At 42.4% G+C, this 15,375-nt stretch overlaps 1 protein-coding gene across 1 annotated transcript in view; it reads right to left on the reverse strand.

Moving 5' to 3' along the window:
- Window positions 1-5,094: 5,094 nt before the first annotated feature.
- pax2a (paired box 2a) overlaps window positions 5,095-15,375 on the reverse strand; it is a 25,338-nt gene continuing 15,057 nt past the window's right edge. Inside the window, exons 9-12 of the mRNA XM_042709562.1 lie at window positions 14,715-14,835; window positions 7,905-8,006; window positions 5,636-5,722; window positions 5,095-5,339 (exon numbers count right to left, since the gene is read on the reverse strand). Of these exons, the coding sequence (XP_042565496.1) occupies window positions 5,266-5,339; window positions 5,636-5,722; window positions 7,905-8,006; window positions 14,715-14,835 (384 nt within the window). The 3' untranslated portion in view covers window positions 5,095-5,265. The remainder of the gene's footprint in view (window positions 5,340-5,635; window positions 5,723-7,904; window positions 8,007-14,714; window positions 14,836-15,375) is intronic.

Genomic DNA, 15,375 nt, shown 5'->3' on the forward strand with positions numbered 1-15,375 from the left:
CTACTTATTCATATCATACGTTGCAATGTCCAATTAGATACAGACCATGCAGATGAATTGGGAATTTGTTCATGTTAAACAAGACCCAGATTTCTTTGATAGTTTCACAATGAGTGCAGTCACATTCTTTTTCTTGCCAAAACATTATCATTTTCAATACTTAACAGGATTTCTGTACCATAGCATACTTGCTTTGAAGCAGGGCAGACCTCAGCATTATTCTTATTTCTTTTTATTCTCAGTGCTGTTTGTAGGATTTACGTGCTGGAACAGTGCATTATCATTTATAATACTGCTTAGTTATGTCTGTAACATTAAAATGACTTGGATGAAATTAATTTTGTATCACTTGATGATATGATTTTTTTTATTCAAGTCTTTATCCAGGCATAACTGCAGTCACTGAATTAACAGACAGCATGTGGAACACAGTGAAATGTGAAATATGACACAGTAATTCCACACAGAGAATTAGATAATTAAAATAGTCCCTAATGAGGCTGTTTTGATTGACACACCAGTGTTGGCCTTTCCCCTTCATAGCATCAGATATGACAGCAAGATGATGACAGGCACACTGGCTGCTGACAAGACTTAGCATCCATCGCCGTCCACTTCCTCTCCTCTGATTCCCCTGCTTTCTCCCTTTGTGACGTCTCATGACAGATATTTTTGTTCTTATGTGTGATGCTAACAAAGCACTTGTTTAATGCTTTTTTTCACTGCCTTCTGAAGCCCTATGGAAAGTGAACCTTTGTCATTGTGTTCTACTCTTATCTCCACCTTGTTTAATACTGTAGGGCAGACTAACAATCCAGAGATGGTTTGTGTTCTACTCTCCTCTCCACCTCGTGTAATACTGTAGGGCAGACTAACAATCCAGAGATGGTTTGCTGAAAGTCCTGTTGAGTTTGTTTGTGTTCTTTAGTGTTGTTGAGCTATTGCTCTTACTGCTGAGGAGATTCCAAGGTATACGTAAGCAGTGTCCAGTGTCCAGCAGACAAGTGGATCACTATCAGTCTTTCATGAATGCTTGAGTCATTTCTTTAAGATGAGTAAATTCAGGTTTAAGGTCATGCAAATGTAAATTTGTCACACTGATGTTGTCAACATAGTTTTTCTACATGTTAGATAGAGGATAGGTATGTAAGCAGGATAGAGAATGTTTCATTTTTATTAGTAGTAAGGTTGCGATGATGGCACAGAGAAAATGATTGTCTCATTTTTTTCAGTAAGGAAGAACAATTTCACACATTTCAAAAAGGAAGCAATAGTATTATATCATACATTTCGTGGAACCAATTGCCAAATTTGATGGGCCGATACTTACTAAGTCTAACGTCTGCGACAAGAGACAGCAGTGCCAGGTTCCCCTGACTGAAGCACATCATCCCCCATCCAAAACCAGGCCTCAATGAGGGTCAAGTGTTTCAGTAAATGTTTCTAGAAGCTCCGCACTGCCTGGCTGGGCCCCTTGGCAATCTTTGAGGAGTGGAGAGGATGACAGGTGCTGTTTGTAATGCCTTGCTGATGAGAGCCAATCAGCTGATTCCATTCTGGTGTTTTTTTTGTCTGTTGTCATCTGGCATGCTAAAGTAAAGATGAGCTTGATTGACAGATGCACTCGGGTTCACAGTTTATTGGTTTCAGCAAAAGAGCCAGATATGCCAATTTAGACAGGGGACTGACAAAAAAAGTTTCCATCTAAATGGAATAATTTTACCACTGGGAATTCTCAGCTGGGGAAGAATGCTAGCTAGCTTTTTTTTTTTTGATTTTTTAACAAGGCCTGAATGACAAACATATACGACAGTTAGAGTCTGACAGAACATCAGCCTTTGATGCTTCACAGGGGAGCTATGAAATAAACAATAGGCAGAGAAACTGAATTACCACTGGATGGGCTAGTGTGCCTGGCAGGCGGGAGGGAGGGCTGCTGCTGCCGGTGCTGCCGGTGCAGTGGCGTCTGCAGAGGGAGGCCGACGGACGCGTCATTAAATATACAGAGTTCTGCCGCTCCGACTCGGCTCCATAACTCTCTACAAGAGAACCCTGGGCCCGTTTGTGCACCATTCATCTGCCTCTTACTCTCACTGTTACTCATACTCACTCTTTCTCTCTGTGTGTGTGTGTGTGTGTGTGTGTGTGTGTGTGTGTGTGTGTGTGTGTGTGTGTGTGTGTGTGTGTGTGTTTCTGCATCTTTCTGTTATACACACTTGTTCTGACTCTGTGTGGTTCATATCAAACACACACACATATAGAAGTGATTGGGTATAACTCTTTAGAAAGCATATTTCATACGGAACTTGCACACAATTTACACATACAGTTAATAAGAGTTTTTATCCTTCTGAACATGTGTAATGTAACATATCTGAGTACTGCAGTTCACTGAGGTTCATGTTTGTAAAGGTAAGCATCAGTGCGTTGTGGGTGCTCTGACCCTTGAACTCTGGCTGATTGTCAGGGTTAATAACGAGTAACATTGAGTTGACATACAAAAACAATTTTATTTCTCATGTTCACCAAAAGTGATCAAACAGAAACAGAATGTAATGACTGAGGCCATGTGATTGTTGTTTTAGACTTTCAGCATCATTTCTCTTATATTGACATACTGTACATTGTGTACATTTACATTGGAGAAGGCTCGTCCCATTTACAGGGTCTTGGGTTTTGCCTATTGTGAAATTATGTTTAGCATATTTCTAATATAGAGATGACTGGTTTGTACATAGCGAAGTTCTTTTTGTTTTTTAGAGGAGCTGCACTCAAAATGTATCCATTATTGGTATGGAACTGAACATGGTCACCAGTGTTGTCTGCGTTTTCAATACATTGGTATTATATCTGTTTGTCTGTTCTCTTAAAGTAGGTGCATAACCGTGAGAAAATGTGCCTTGGAGAGTTCTTGTTTGCTTTGCTGTTACACATGTGCTGTTCTGGAGAGGCCTATGTGCTAGATGTCGTTGAGTGATCTTGTCCACTGTTTTCTCTGGTAGCTCTTCACAGGCTAGCGCAGGCTGCTGATCTGACATCCCATTCACCACAGTCGTAAAGAATGTGTGAGTATAAGATTTTCGTTTGCAAACAGTGGAATTATGCAGCAGAAAAAAATATACAGAAAGCCATTTTACTCAATTTGCATAGTGACTTAAACATGATGAGAACAGAGAACATGAAACCGACATACACACAAACTTTCATGTGTTTTAAACCAAAAACACCATTGCCATTAGAATGATGTTATTTTGTGCTTTTTTTCAAAAATGCACAAAGTGTAAGACACAATTGTAATGTTTTTAAAATTATTTTATCTACAAATGCAACCAGTAAATTAGTACGATAGTGCAATGGTCAAGTGTCAGGTGATCTTATTTACACAGAAGAATTGTCTTCACATCTTACACAAATCATTCTACAATGCGGCAATTTGACGCTGATGACGTAACATTAAACGGTTGAATTTGTTCTTTTTTTGTTTACAGTTGGTATATGCATTATGACAAACTTTTGCCTCAGTGTACCACATACAATTTCATTGACAACTAACATAATACTGCTTTATTAATGCATACATATACTGCAAATAAAATATTAAATATCAAACTAAATCTTTGGCAAATGTGGTAAAAAGTACATTCATTTACATTTCCGCTCTGAGTATATGAGCCTTTTTATTTGCCTCCCTTGAATGCTTTGCTTTAGTGTTTAACAGAAAGACGATAAAAACACTGTATGTTCTTATAAACCTGTCTTTTCATAGGACCCATTTTATTGACCTCGTCCATTCAAAGCAAAGTTGTGAGGCAATAGTCAGTCACAACATTGCTAATGATTTTGCTAAAAGTCATATTATAATAGAAATAAATGAGGCGCATATTTTGTCAAAAGTGTATTGTTATGAATAATGGGATTTGATACACAAGAATGACATGATACGATCATTCAGGTTGATAGTTTTATCTGAAAATAATGTCAAATTGCTTTGAGTTCACAAAAAAGTATTCTAATAATTTGGGGTTTCTGAATGTCATGATATGGTACTAATAATGCTGGAGAGTATTAGTTGATGATGGTTGAATGTCTTTGCTGAGTCTTTAGTAATAAACCTTGTGAAATCACAAACATAGATATAGTGCAACAAAAGAGCAAAGAATGATATTGCATGGACTTGTATATTTTGCTGCGTTTATAAAATATAAAAGATGCTGTAAAGAAACACAATTCTGCACATTGATAGAAATTTTCATACATCACAAAAAAGCAAATAATAATTTAAAGAAATTATCTTAAGTTCGGTTAGGTCCATGGTGAGTCATGGGTTCCTCTGACATTTTAATACTTTTTATTTTATATATATATATTTTTTACATCTGATTGTGTATCACAGAAAGTTCATGTCAGTTGTTTCAGACTCACACTTACACATTCTGTTTTTCTGTATGGGCACTGCCACGACCAGTCCCAGTGTGCAGCCCTGTGAATGTCTGTGTCTGTGTCTGTGTCTGTGTGTGTGTGTGTGTGTGTGTGTGTGTGTGTGTCTGTGTCTGTGTCTGTGTCTGTGTCTGTGTCTGTGTCTGTGTCTGTGTGTGTGTGTCTGTGTGTGTGTGTCTGTGTGTCTGTGTGTCTGTGTCTGTGTCTGTGTCTGTGTCTGTGTCTGTGTGTCTGTGTGTCTGTGTCTGTGTCTGTGTCTGTGTCTGTGTCTGTACTATTCTGGCATATGACTGCGGGGTGGTGCTGGGTGGGACACTGGCATGAGCCAGCACAGGCCTCCAGTAGGTAAGCATTGATAAGTTGATGTTAGTCATGGTCAGGAATGTGTTGATTCATGAGAAGAAATAGCAAAGAAAACCATTTAAAAACACATCAATTGTTACTTTGTATTCTTCACACTGTTTTCACCTTTTTCTTATACTTTATTTTATATATATATATTTATATATATATAAATTTCTATACTCTTTCAAAGTTTCCTGTGGAAACTGCCAGGTCTTGGTGATGTAAAAGAACAGCGCCTGATGTTTTGAGTGCTCTGAGGGTCCGGGGTGTGGGGGTGGGGGGGGGGGGGGGGGGGGGGGGGGGGGGGGGGGGGTGGACACGTGTGTGTGAATCTCTCCCATCAGCTGATCCTCCTAATCCAACAGTTGCCCCCTTGAACTGGTTTCTTTTGGAGCCATTCTCTTTGTCTTTAGCACCATTCAGACTGGTGCGATGTGGAGGCCACAGCCATGGTCCTGCAGTTTGATTTGGTTTCCATGGTAACTAGTGGCGGTCATAGGCGGTGGCAGCAGTGGGTGCGGAGCCCCGAGATGCCGTACTATAATAATAAGGGGAACCTGGAAGTGAACAGAAGAGTGGAGCGTCATCATGGTGTTTGGTTCCTATGACAACACGTCAGAGCGTTAGCCTTACGGGGATGGAGTTACTGCATGTGAAAGACAGGAGTAGCTGATGCTATCATCTCAAATCCTAAACGATGACTACTTAGGTGTATGGTGGGCTTTTATTTGAACAACAATTATACCACAATCAGTGTGAAATTATGAGCATGTAGTAAAAATAATGTTTTATCGTGAAGAAATTGTATTTTTATATAAACTACAGAATAACAGAAAACGGAGCAGGTACTTACTTAGTAATGCTGGATTGCTGAACCGCCATGCTTCATTATATGTTGTGTACTGTGGGTGGGAGTATGGATTTCCTGAAAAGTCGCTTCCTGAAAACACAAACACAAAAACCAGACTTAGTCATTTATGGTCATATTCTTCTCAGTAATCATTTCAAAACAACTAGGGATGCAAGCGTTTGTTTAGTGATGGTACTGTTGAGGTATGTAGATCTTTATGGGTTTTGACTTGTTTTAGATAGACTAGATACCAATGACATTGTTCCCCACCACAAGATGCCAGATACTCCTGCCCTACTATACGGGGCTCAATTTATTAGCATAGTTAATCCTCTTATTCTTTTTTATTTCTATCTTTTTTTTTCCTTCTGTATGACTTTAGAGTGGTCTTTGACACTTTAACCAAAGCCTTACTTCAGGACTCAAATGAAAAGCCCAATGGATCCTTGCTTCCACGCTTTTTTTTTTTCTTCCTCAGTGTTACTGTTTCAGGCAGTAGGCTTGGGGGGTGACAGTGAGCAGTGCTGTGGGTCCCAGCACGCGTCTCGCTTTTATGACACAATAAAGACTGGCTCCTATATGAACCTGCTGAGGAATGGCTTCTGCTTTAACAGTTTTTGAGGTCTGTCACTAAATCTTATCCATTCTGAGGGAGGCTGATGGATACCCACACAAAAACACCCAGTGGTGGTAGGATTCAAGAATCTCTCTGTGCACATTTGACCACAGAAAATGTATCTGGAATGAAAAGACATTTGATGTATATGTAAAGATATTTTGCCATAACAAATGAAACCTGTCAGGCAATTAAATGTGGTGAGTGAAGTACACATGTCTGCTGGGTCCACGGTCACAGTGAAAGGTTGAATCCAGCTGAAGCACTCAAGGGTGACGGGGAAGGGGGGACAAATCCTTTCTTCTGCAGCATGATGTAAAATACTGGTTGTAAAATCTCCTCTCTCTATGCCTCCATATACCCCTTCACAAGAGCGATGGGGCTGATTTGATCTGTCTCTGGCAGTATCCCTTGACCTGCTAAGGAGACTGTGGTGGCCTTTACACAGTGAAAGTTGAGCAGAATGGTCCAGGCTAATCTGAGAGTAGCATCAGGGCTGAGCATGTGTGCTTATGTTGTTTGGATCATTGTTGTTGTTGTTGTTGATTTGGGAGAGGGTATCCAGCCGGCTGCCAGATTGCATCCTTGCGGGTTTGCAGTGAAACTCAAGCCAGGTCCCTCGGAGAGATAGTGATTTAAATATTTACAGCCCTTCCCAGCCTCTGTTTTGTGACCCTTAACTGTTTGCTGTGAACCTGAACTGCAGGTTAAGTAGAGGGGAAAGAGATACGCTCTGCAGCGCCGGGCAGGATGGGAGCCGTGTTTATCGACGGCCCGCCCGGGAGAGTGGTCCGACACAGAGGGATAATGAGCCCTGGAGCCCGGGCGGAGCGGAGAGGAACTGTCCTATATCCTTGCCACTGATTGCTTATTGAGTATGTTAAATTTCCTAGCCAGCCAATGGCAGTAGCCACACAGATGTCCACAGGGGGCTGAAGCGAAAGATCCTCTCTGATCAGTGTTGTGGGTCCACCCAGTGCATTGAGAGTCTGTACATCACTCTAAGAGGGCTCTGCCTGCAGAAGCATCACCTCTCCTCCGCATACTTATCTTATAAACAGCATAACGATATACTCCGATCAGACCATACTCTTAACGTCTCCTCCGCATACTTATCTTATAAACAGCATAACTATATACTCCGATCAGACCATACTCTTTACGTCTCCTCCGCATACTTATCTTATAAACAGCATAACGATATACTCCGATCAGACCATACTCTTAACGTCTCCTCCGCATACTTATCTTATAAACAGCATAACTATATACTCCGATCAGACCATACTCTTAACGTCTCCTCCGCATACTTATCTTATAAACAGCATAACGATATACTCCGATCAGACCATACTCTTTACGTCTCCTCTGTGTTGTTTTTTAAAAACAAAGATTCAATATTTAATTGAAGTGATGAAATAATGAACGACTGAATGAGTGCATATCATTGTGCAATAGTATGGATTACAGAGGTATTTTTGTCTGTGAGTTTCTGCCATGATTATGACTTTGGTGAGCACATCTTGAAGGAACACATGTTGGTTTTTGATTGTCCTCAGATTTCCTGAAGACGATTAGTGGGTGAGAACTACACACTCAGAATGTTACGACCCATCTTAAAATTAATGACACCATAAAAAACATAATGTCACTTACCAGGCACCATTCCAGCGAGGGTTGAAGTGGGGTAGCTTCCCTGGCCGGTGGGGGGTACATGAGGGGGGTATCCCGGTAAAGTGGTGCTCGCCATGTCACGACCTGAAGACACAAAAGTAGAGTGCTTAGAAAAACAAAACTGACACTTCATCAATGAAAAAGACAGAGCAATGCATTCACTCCTTTTTTCTTCATCCTTTCATAAATACAGAAATTGTTATTAGTATGTTATTATATACAACAAAATATCTCAGGGTTTTTATGCCTGATTTGAGAGCCTATAATACGGTGGTGAATCATAAAATATTAAACTATGATATAAACTGCTTTAAACATTAAAAATAACATACATCACACAAATGTTATCACAAAGTTCTCTCTTAATTGATCTGGGTTATGCTAATGTGGCATTTCCAAGGGGACAACAGCACCCTATCATAACTCGGGTAACAGTAAAAAACCCACAACTCAGAAAGAACAACTCCAACCCCGAGTACTGTATCAAGCTCCAACCTCCGGCTGACACCCAAGTTCAGCACTCCATAAATGGCTGCACTGTCTTTGGACCACAGACCCATTGCCCCTTATTTCAGTGTTCACGTTTCTAATCCTTCAAATCCCTTTTACATAAACATATGGTCGTAGTGACTGGTTTATCCAGCGCCCGCGGCTGAACAGAGACATACAGTACACACTACAGCCTCCCCGCGCCACGGCTATACTCAAACACTCTGCAGTCATTTAGGGGCTAAAAGCAGCACTGGGGCTCCGCATTCAGACCCTGTAATTGGGGCTGACGGCCGCCTATCCTGGCTGGCCTGGCTTGTTCTGAAGCACGTAGGCCCCACGGCGGCTCCGGGCTCCGGCTTCAGAGGGCCCAGTATCATTGTTAGCAGGGCCAGTGCGGGTGGGTGGGGGGGGGGGGGGGGGGGGGGGGGAGGTGGTCCGAGAGGGGAATAGTGGTCTGGTGGTCATTAACGAGGCAGGCGCTCAGAGTCGCAAGGCTGTTTGTATAATATATCAAGCGCACATATTTTGAAAGCGAGGTGCATGATGGGATTTGGCTGATAAAATGAAAGCCTGTGATCTGACGCTCACTACATTTCTGTGAAGAAAATCAGATTTTGTTTTGTATTTTAGAAATATTATCTTAAGATCAAACATCCAAAATATACTTTTGATCAAGTAATAGCAATAATCCAATGCAAAATAAAAAAAACGGTTACAAACACGCAGACTTAATTTGGATAAGCAGTGCTAAACATTTCTTCATGTAATAGTCTGAAACAGGGTAAGATTGCTGCCTCTCCCGTCCAGCACAGGCTCAGTGGGTTGGGATAGGGGTTGTACCTGCTATCATAGGCTGGCTGGCATATTGGCCGTAGCCGGGGCCATGGTGGGCATAGGCAGCGCAGCAGGGGGTGGAGGCATCTACTGACACGCTGGGCTGGAAGGGCAGGAGCTCAGCTAGGCCCACAGCTGCCAGGGAGGAGGAGGAGGAGGAGGAGGGGGTGAAGGGGGCCAGGGAAGCCTCGTGGGGCTCCTGCTTTACACACACCGAGGACGAGTTCGAGTCTGCCAGGTGAAGAATGGAACAAGAACCCACACACACAGCGTGCAGCCACAGTCGTACCCACACGGACAGACATGTTCACACACACCCACGTGCACACACACACACACACACACACACACACACACACACACACACACACACACACACACACACACACACACCAAACACACAAAATGAATCATGAATAATGGAAGTGGTATCACAAAATCAAAAGTGCTTATGAACAAATGAATGAGTGTGCTTGAGTGTGTGTATGTGTTTGTGTGTGTATGTGTGTGTTTGTGTGTGGGGGTGTGCATGGGTACATGTATATGTTACATGAAAAGTAATGGCAGGCTTTGATGGTCTCCATTTGACCCTAATGTTGTTGCATGTTTCAGAGCATTTTGGGCACATACACTCTTTTAAACCTGGAGGAATTAGTTCACAGTAAGCCAACAAGTGTAAGCCACAGAGTGTGAATGGTGTGACCTTTGGGCTGACAGGTGAACAGGAGTCAAAGGGCAGAGGGCTCACATAAAAATAACACACACACACACACACACACACACACACACACACACACACACACACACACACACACACACACACACACACACACACACACACCCTGCAGGTGCCTTCACAACACTAAATATAATGCTAACTTAGACTCGTTGGCCAGGCCAAAACCTCTTCAACTTTTTGGAATTACTAAATCACTATATCTGAGCAGTTTATATATTTTTTTAAACATTCCTTGTATATAATGAATCTGAATATTACAAACTCAATCTTCAGTCTTGCGCTATGGTTTACTGAAATAATCGTATTCTATTTAAGCACAGTACATCTCTTCCTATAAATCACTTCAGAGTTACAAACACAAACCAGTAAAATAAATCAAGCTCAAATGTATGGCATGATTTCCCTGCGGTTTACAGCTAAAACACTGTAAAACAAGAAACACCCACAGCTGAAAAGAGCCGCTATGAAGCACAAACCTTAATATAAAATGTCTTATGAGCGTTGACATCTTTCATTTTGTCACATTTGCTAGTGCAACCCATGTAATCAGTATGAGCGCTCCGCACCCCCTCCTCTGTGTTGGACCAGCCTGCTCTCTCTCTCTCTCTCTCTCTCTCTCTCTCTCTCTCTCTCTGCTAGCGCTGTCCGTTGGGATAGCTCCCCCAGCACCATGATAGCCTCATTAGCTGCCTCCCAACTATTGTTGTTTTACAACTGAACTGTGTGTTGAGATTCCTCATTAAGATAAGGGCGCCCTTTATATTGGACACAATCCTGACAACCCTTTTCAGATGCCAGGAAATCGTCCAACTTAACTGCCCCCCCCCCCTCCCCCCTCCCCTCCCCCCAACACAGACACACACACACACACACACACACACACACACATACACACACACACACACACACACACACACACAAACACACACACACACAGACACACAGACACGCACACACACACACACACATACACATACACAAAACACAAATCAATTACAGGATCCACCACATCTCTTTCACTACGCAAAATGACCTACACTAGCAAGATGCTGGAAGATGGATGATTATGACAAAATCTTTTTTTTTTGTCTGCCTCCAGCTTTGAAATAAAAGCACAATGTTGAGCAAAAATACCGTACAACAAAGGGTTAAGTGGACAAATAAAGTCCGCAAACAATCCCCAATGACTACACTGCGTGAGGAAAATGACTGCTATAAAGGCAGCACTTCCAGATAAGGCCCCAGAGGCCAATAAAGGCTTAGAGCAGTGAGGAAGTGGAATTAGGCTCCTGTTCGCTCACAGCCTGTGGAGCCGGTGTCAAACAAACGGAGACACTTCACTCGCACACTGGCCCCGGCGTGTTCAAGCCCACTGAACTTCCAGACTAATCAAAAGTGGTGTTTCTTGTTGTCCCAGAGACAAGCAGGAGCCGAGCGAGCGAACGAGCGCCGGAGGCCTGTCAGAGTCCTGATGGCTGAGATGGAGGATAAACACTGGTCTTCCAGGAGGCGCTCCCAACAAAACACTCCACATGAGGAGCAGAGGATATAGAGTCCTCCACTTCTGTCTTCCCCACCACCGCAAGGCTTCTCTCAAACTCAGGGAAAAAAAAGAACTCAAACGACCTTCCTTCCCTTTTTCTATGGAACCAGCGGAGCAATGTCACCTGCACTGGCATCTTTAGGGGATAGAATTATTAAATTCTGCATAAACCAAAAACAGCTACTACAACCATTAACCTCAATTTTCTACTTTCACCAAGTGGCAATTTATCAGTGGCTGGGAAAACAGGCTTCTTCCCAATTAATTATAACTAAGTAAAGAATGTTTGGACCCAAGTAAAAGTCATTAATTACCCAATGTGTGCTCAAAGGTTAGTGTGCTGTTGTGAGGACAAGCCAAACATTAATTTCATTTGTCGGGAGCCTGTGGTCTCTCTCTTGTACAGAGACACAGGACACACATCGGGCCCCTCAGGTTAGATGGCTGCTTGTTGTTTGCTGTTCACTGGAGACTAGCAGGGCCACACTTGGGCAAAAAGGCTCTCCTTTGGATACATTTCAACTGCCGTTCATCGCTAGGCTCAAGACAACACAAAGCAGCCTATTCTTTTCAGGCACAGCATACGCCACTTCTCCTCCTTCACTTACATGGCCCTTCAGAAAACGAGAAAAAAAAATTATGGGACACAGAACTCTCAGACCCAGAGCGTTCTCTCTATTCTGCCATTCGTCTGAAGCTTCCCAACCAGGGAGAACCCTTCAGCACCTGTTCAGGTTTTCAAGACCACAGAGGGGTGCCCATTTATACTGTGCCATCCCACTGGCACCAGGAAGACTCTGATTATGGTGCCCAGCGGGGCGGGAGCCTCGGAATCCTAAGTGGCAATTCATTCTGAAGGTATGTGCAAAACGCCCTTTTAAAAACAAGACTTATATTCTGGAGTCCATCCAGGTCCTTTCTCTGGACTTGAATACATCATGCCGTGGTGCTCCTCCACTGTGCACACACAAGGAGAGTGTGGAATGCAAACTGCTGAGGCAGGTCCACATGAACGAGTCTCTTTGTCCCTCAATCAAAACGAACGCGAAAAGAAAGCCGGTGCCAGACAGTAAGTCTTCTTGTCTCACTACACCTCAGCAGTATATGTCGTGTATATGTGAAGAAACCAGTGGAAATATACACATGTTGTTTTCCACACGTTCCATAAGAGCAATTCAAGACCAAATGTGAAGGTGTAAAAACCTCCAGAGACATCAGCGATGTTCTTTTGCCTTTGTGAGATCAGAGAGATCTCAATGATATGTGTTAGAAATAACATTGCAGGAGGGATGGCAAATCATTCTTAAATCAGAGATGGTCTTTTGCCTTTGTGAGATCAGAGAGAGCTCAATGATATGTGTTAGAAATAACATTACAGGAGGGATGGCAAATCATTCTTAAAACAGAGAGAGGTCTCTGGTGACTACACACCGTGATCTAAATCCCTCTCTCATTTCTACCAGTCACACACACAGGTACCACAGCTCTCACAGCAGGAGCAGGGGATACACACAACATGTCTGGAGCTGCCTGCACAGTGTCCCTACGATTCTAATTTCGGTTTGCAATGAAGAGTTCATTAATCATTCATCTTTAATAGATTATGCAAATCTTGAGACATAAAATCAACAAGATCAATAACTGCATGAATTAAATTGGCCTGAGAAAACATATTCAGGAATTAACATAATCTTAACCATAAACGCATAATTATTTCAGGATTGGATCTCACTCTAAATGTGGAGAATCATTTGATGTTTTTTTGTGCATGGTCCTTATAGTCATTTCCAGGGTTTATAACATGCTAGTAAACCCTAACAATCCACTGCCACCTTTTCACATCACATTACATTACATTATATTACATTAGTCATCCCTTAAAAACCAACCGGATTAAATGCACATGATCCCTATCTGGTAATTTACATGTACAAATAAATCTGAATTTCTCTAAATTGATATTCTGTTAAAATGAATTGTAATATTTTTTTTTCTATAATATAAAATAGGTATATTTGAGTTTCAAATTAACCTTTAGAACGTGTGTTTTCTGTTTATCTACCAACATCAGTGGCAGTATGCTGAATAAAAATATGTGTGGAAGCATTTAACAGAGCAAACTTTTTTTTCACTGAGGGAAGTTTTTATTTCCTCGTGCCCAGTGAAGCGAGAGCTGGTCCGGCCTGGGAGCCCCTGAGGAGCCCCTGAGGAGCCCAGCCCAGGTGCAAGAAAGGCCACCTGCCACGGGGGAGCTCCCTCGCCCGAGACCGCTCTCATACAAAGGACAAAAACACACCTTTCTTCTCATGAGGCCCAACTCCCAGGGCAGGGGAAACTTACCTCCCACATAATAATGAGAAAAAAAGCCTATTCTTTTGGCATAGTGCTCACTTGGCTATCATTTGAGAAGGGGCATTGCAATTTTCAATCATCCTGTCCTCCACCCACACAGACTCATTGGCTTTGATGGCTCCTGCATAATTATGTGAATTTTATTAAAAGCTTGGTGTATTAATCTCAAGACTGACAGTTGGCTATCAGTAAAGTTAACCTTCTGCTTGGTGATAACAGCAGCTCAAATGAAACAATATTTCAATTAGCTCAGCAGCCATTATGCAGGTCAGGGCAAAAGCAGCAGCCAAGGGATGAAAAGCATGGAAGCTTAGTGAGCAGCTACAAAACATCCACAGCAGTAACCACCTTAAATATGGTCTTGATACACTTCAAAGAAATCCAACTCAAATCCACCTTAAATATGGTGTTCATACACTTCAAAGAAATCCCTGTGTTTGCAGAAGCCACTCAGTGATCTCCTAGCCCTTTCTATGTACCTGTGAAACAGTATGATACCACTGCCAGTCAGGCAATTACAGTCAGCTCTATTGACGCTGCTAATAAGTAAGCTTGAATTCTGCCATTTTCTGATGACTAAATGAACCCTAAAAAAAACCAGTCAATTCTTATGCTGAAACCCTCTAGAGAAGCAAGCAAACATTGACATCTGCATATGCAACTCACTTACAACCAAGCTCCAGTTAAGCTCCATATTCATGACCCTGACCCAAGGCTCTCCAGTGTACATTCGTACCTCATTCTCTCATTTAGAAGGCATGTTAAAGGACTAGTGGCCTTGTGTAGTGCTAGGCTACAGCTGATCTGGGAACAGGGCCGCACAGGTCCTTACCTGTCACTACAGGGTAGCTTTGGGACACACTGGAGCCCAGGTCTGAGCTCGCGCTGGTCGACAGACTGGGCTTGACCTCGTCCAGTCCGGGGTTCAGTGCTGGTAGTGAGTATTCGTTAGCCTGCCAACAAGGGAGGTTGGAAACTTCAAACACTTGGAAAGGAATTGGTAATATGCACTAAACCTCCACCCACTGCCTCCCACTCCCCCAAATTCCCTCTCTAGTGTAAAGAGACACTAATGTGTGTATATTTTCGCAGAAAGGCACAGGGCAGGAGGAGTGGGCTGAATACATTAGGGCTGTGCGCGGGGAAGGGAGCAGATTTGGGCTGCGACTGAAAAGCTGGGCGTCAGCTGCTCCTTTGTGCTTGACTGCAGTCATCCCCCTGACCAGCCAAGGGAGGAAACATTCATGCTTTGTTACAGAGGGGACATTTGTTTGGGAAGGACGGAAGAAGTCAACCTTGCCATCCCACCAAAAATAAAATAACTAAATTGTCTTTGATTAAATGTTTATTTTAAATGTCTGTGCTATTTTTTATTATTTTATTATTATTTCAGATAGAAGCGGTATATTTCAATGGATAATTGTATGTTTTTAAAAATAAATTATATTTTGGAAACATTTTGTCCATTCTAAAATATAAATGACTTAAGCTGC

Source organism: Clupea harengus, chromosome 13 (genome assembly GCF_900700415.2).
Source record: "Clupea harengus chromosome 13, Ch_v2.0.2, whole genome shotgun sequence".
Lineage (NCBI taxonomy): Eukaryota > Metazoa > Chordata > Actinopteri > Clupeiformes > Clupeidae > Clupea > Clupea harengus.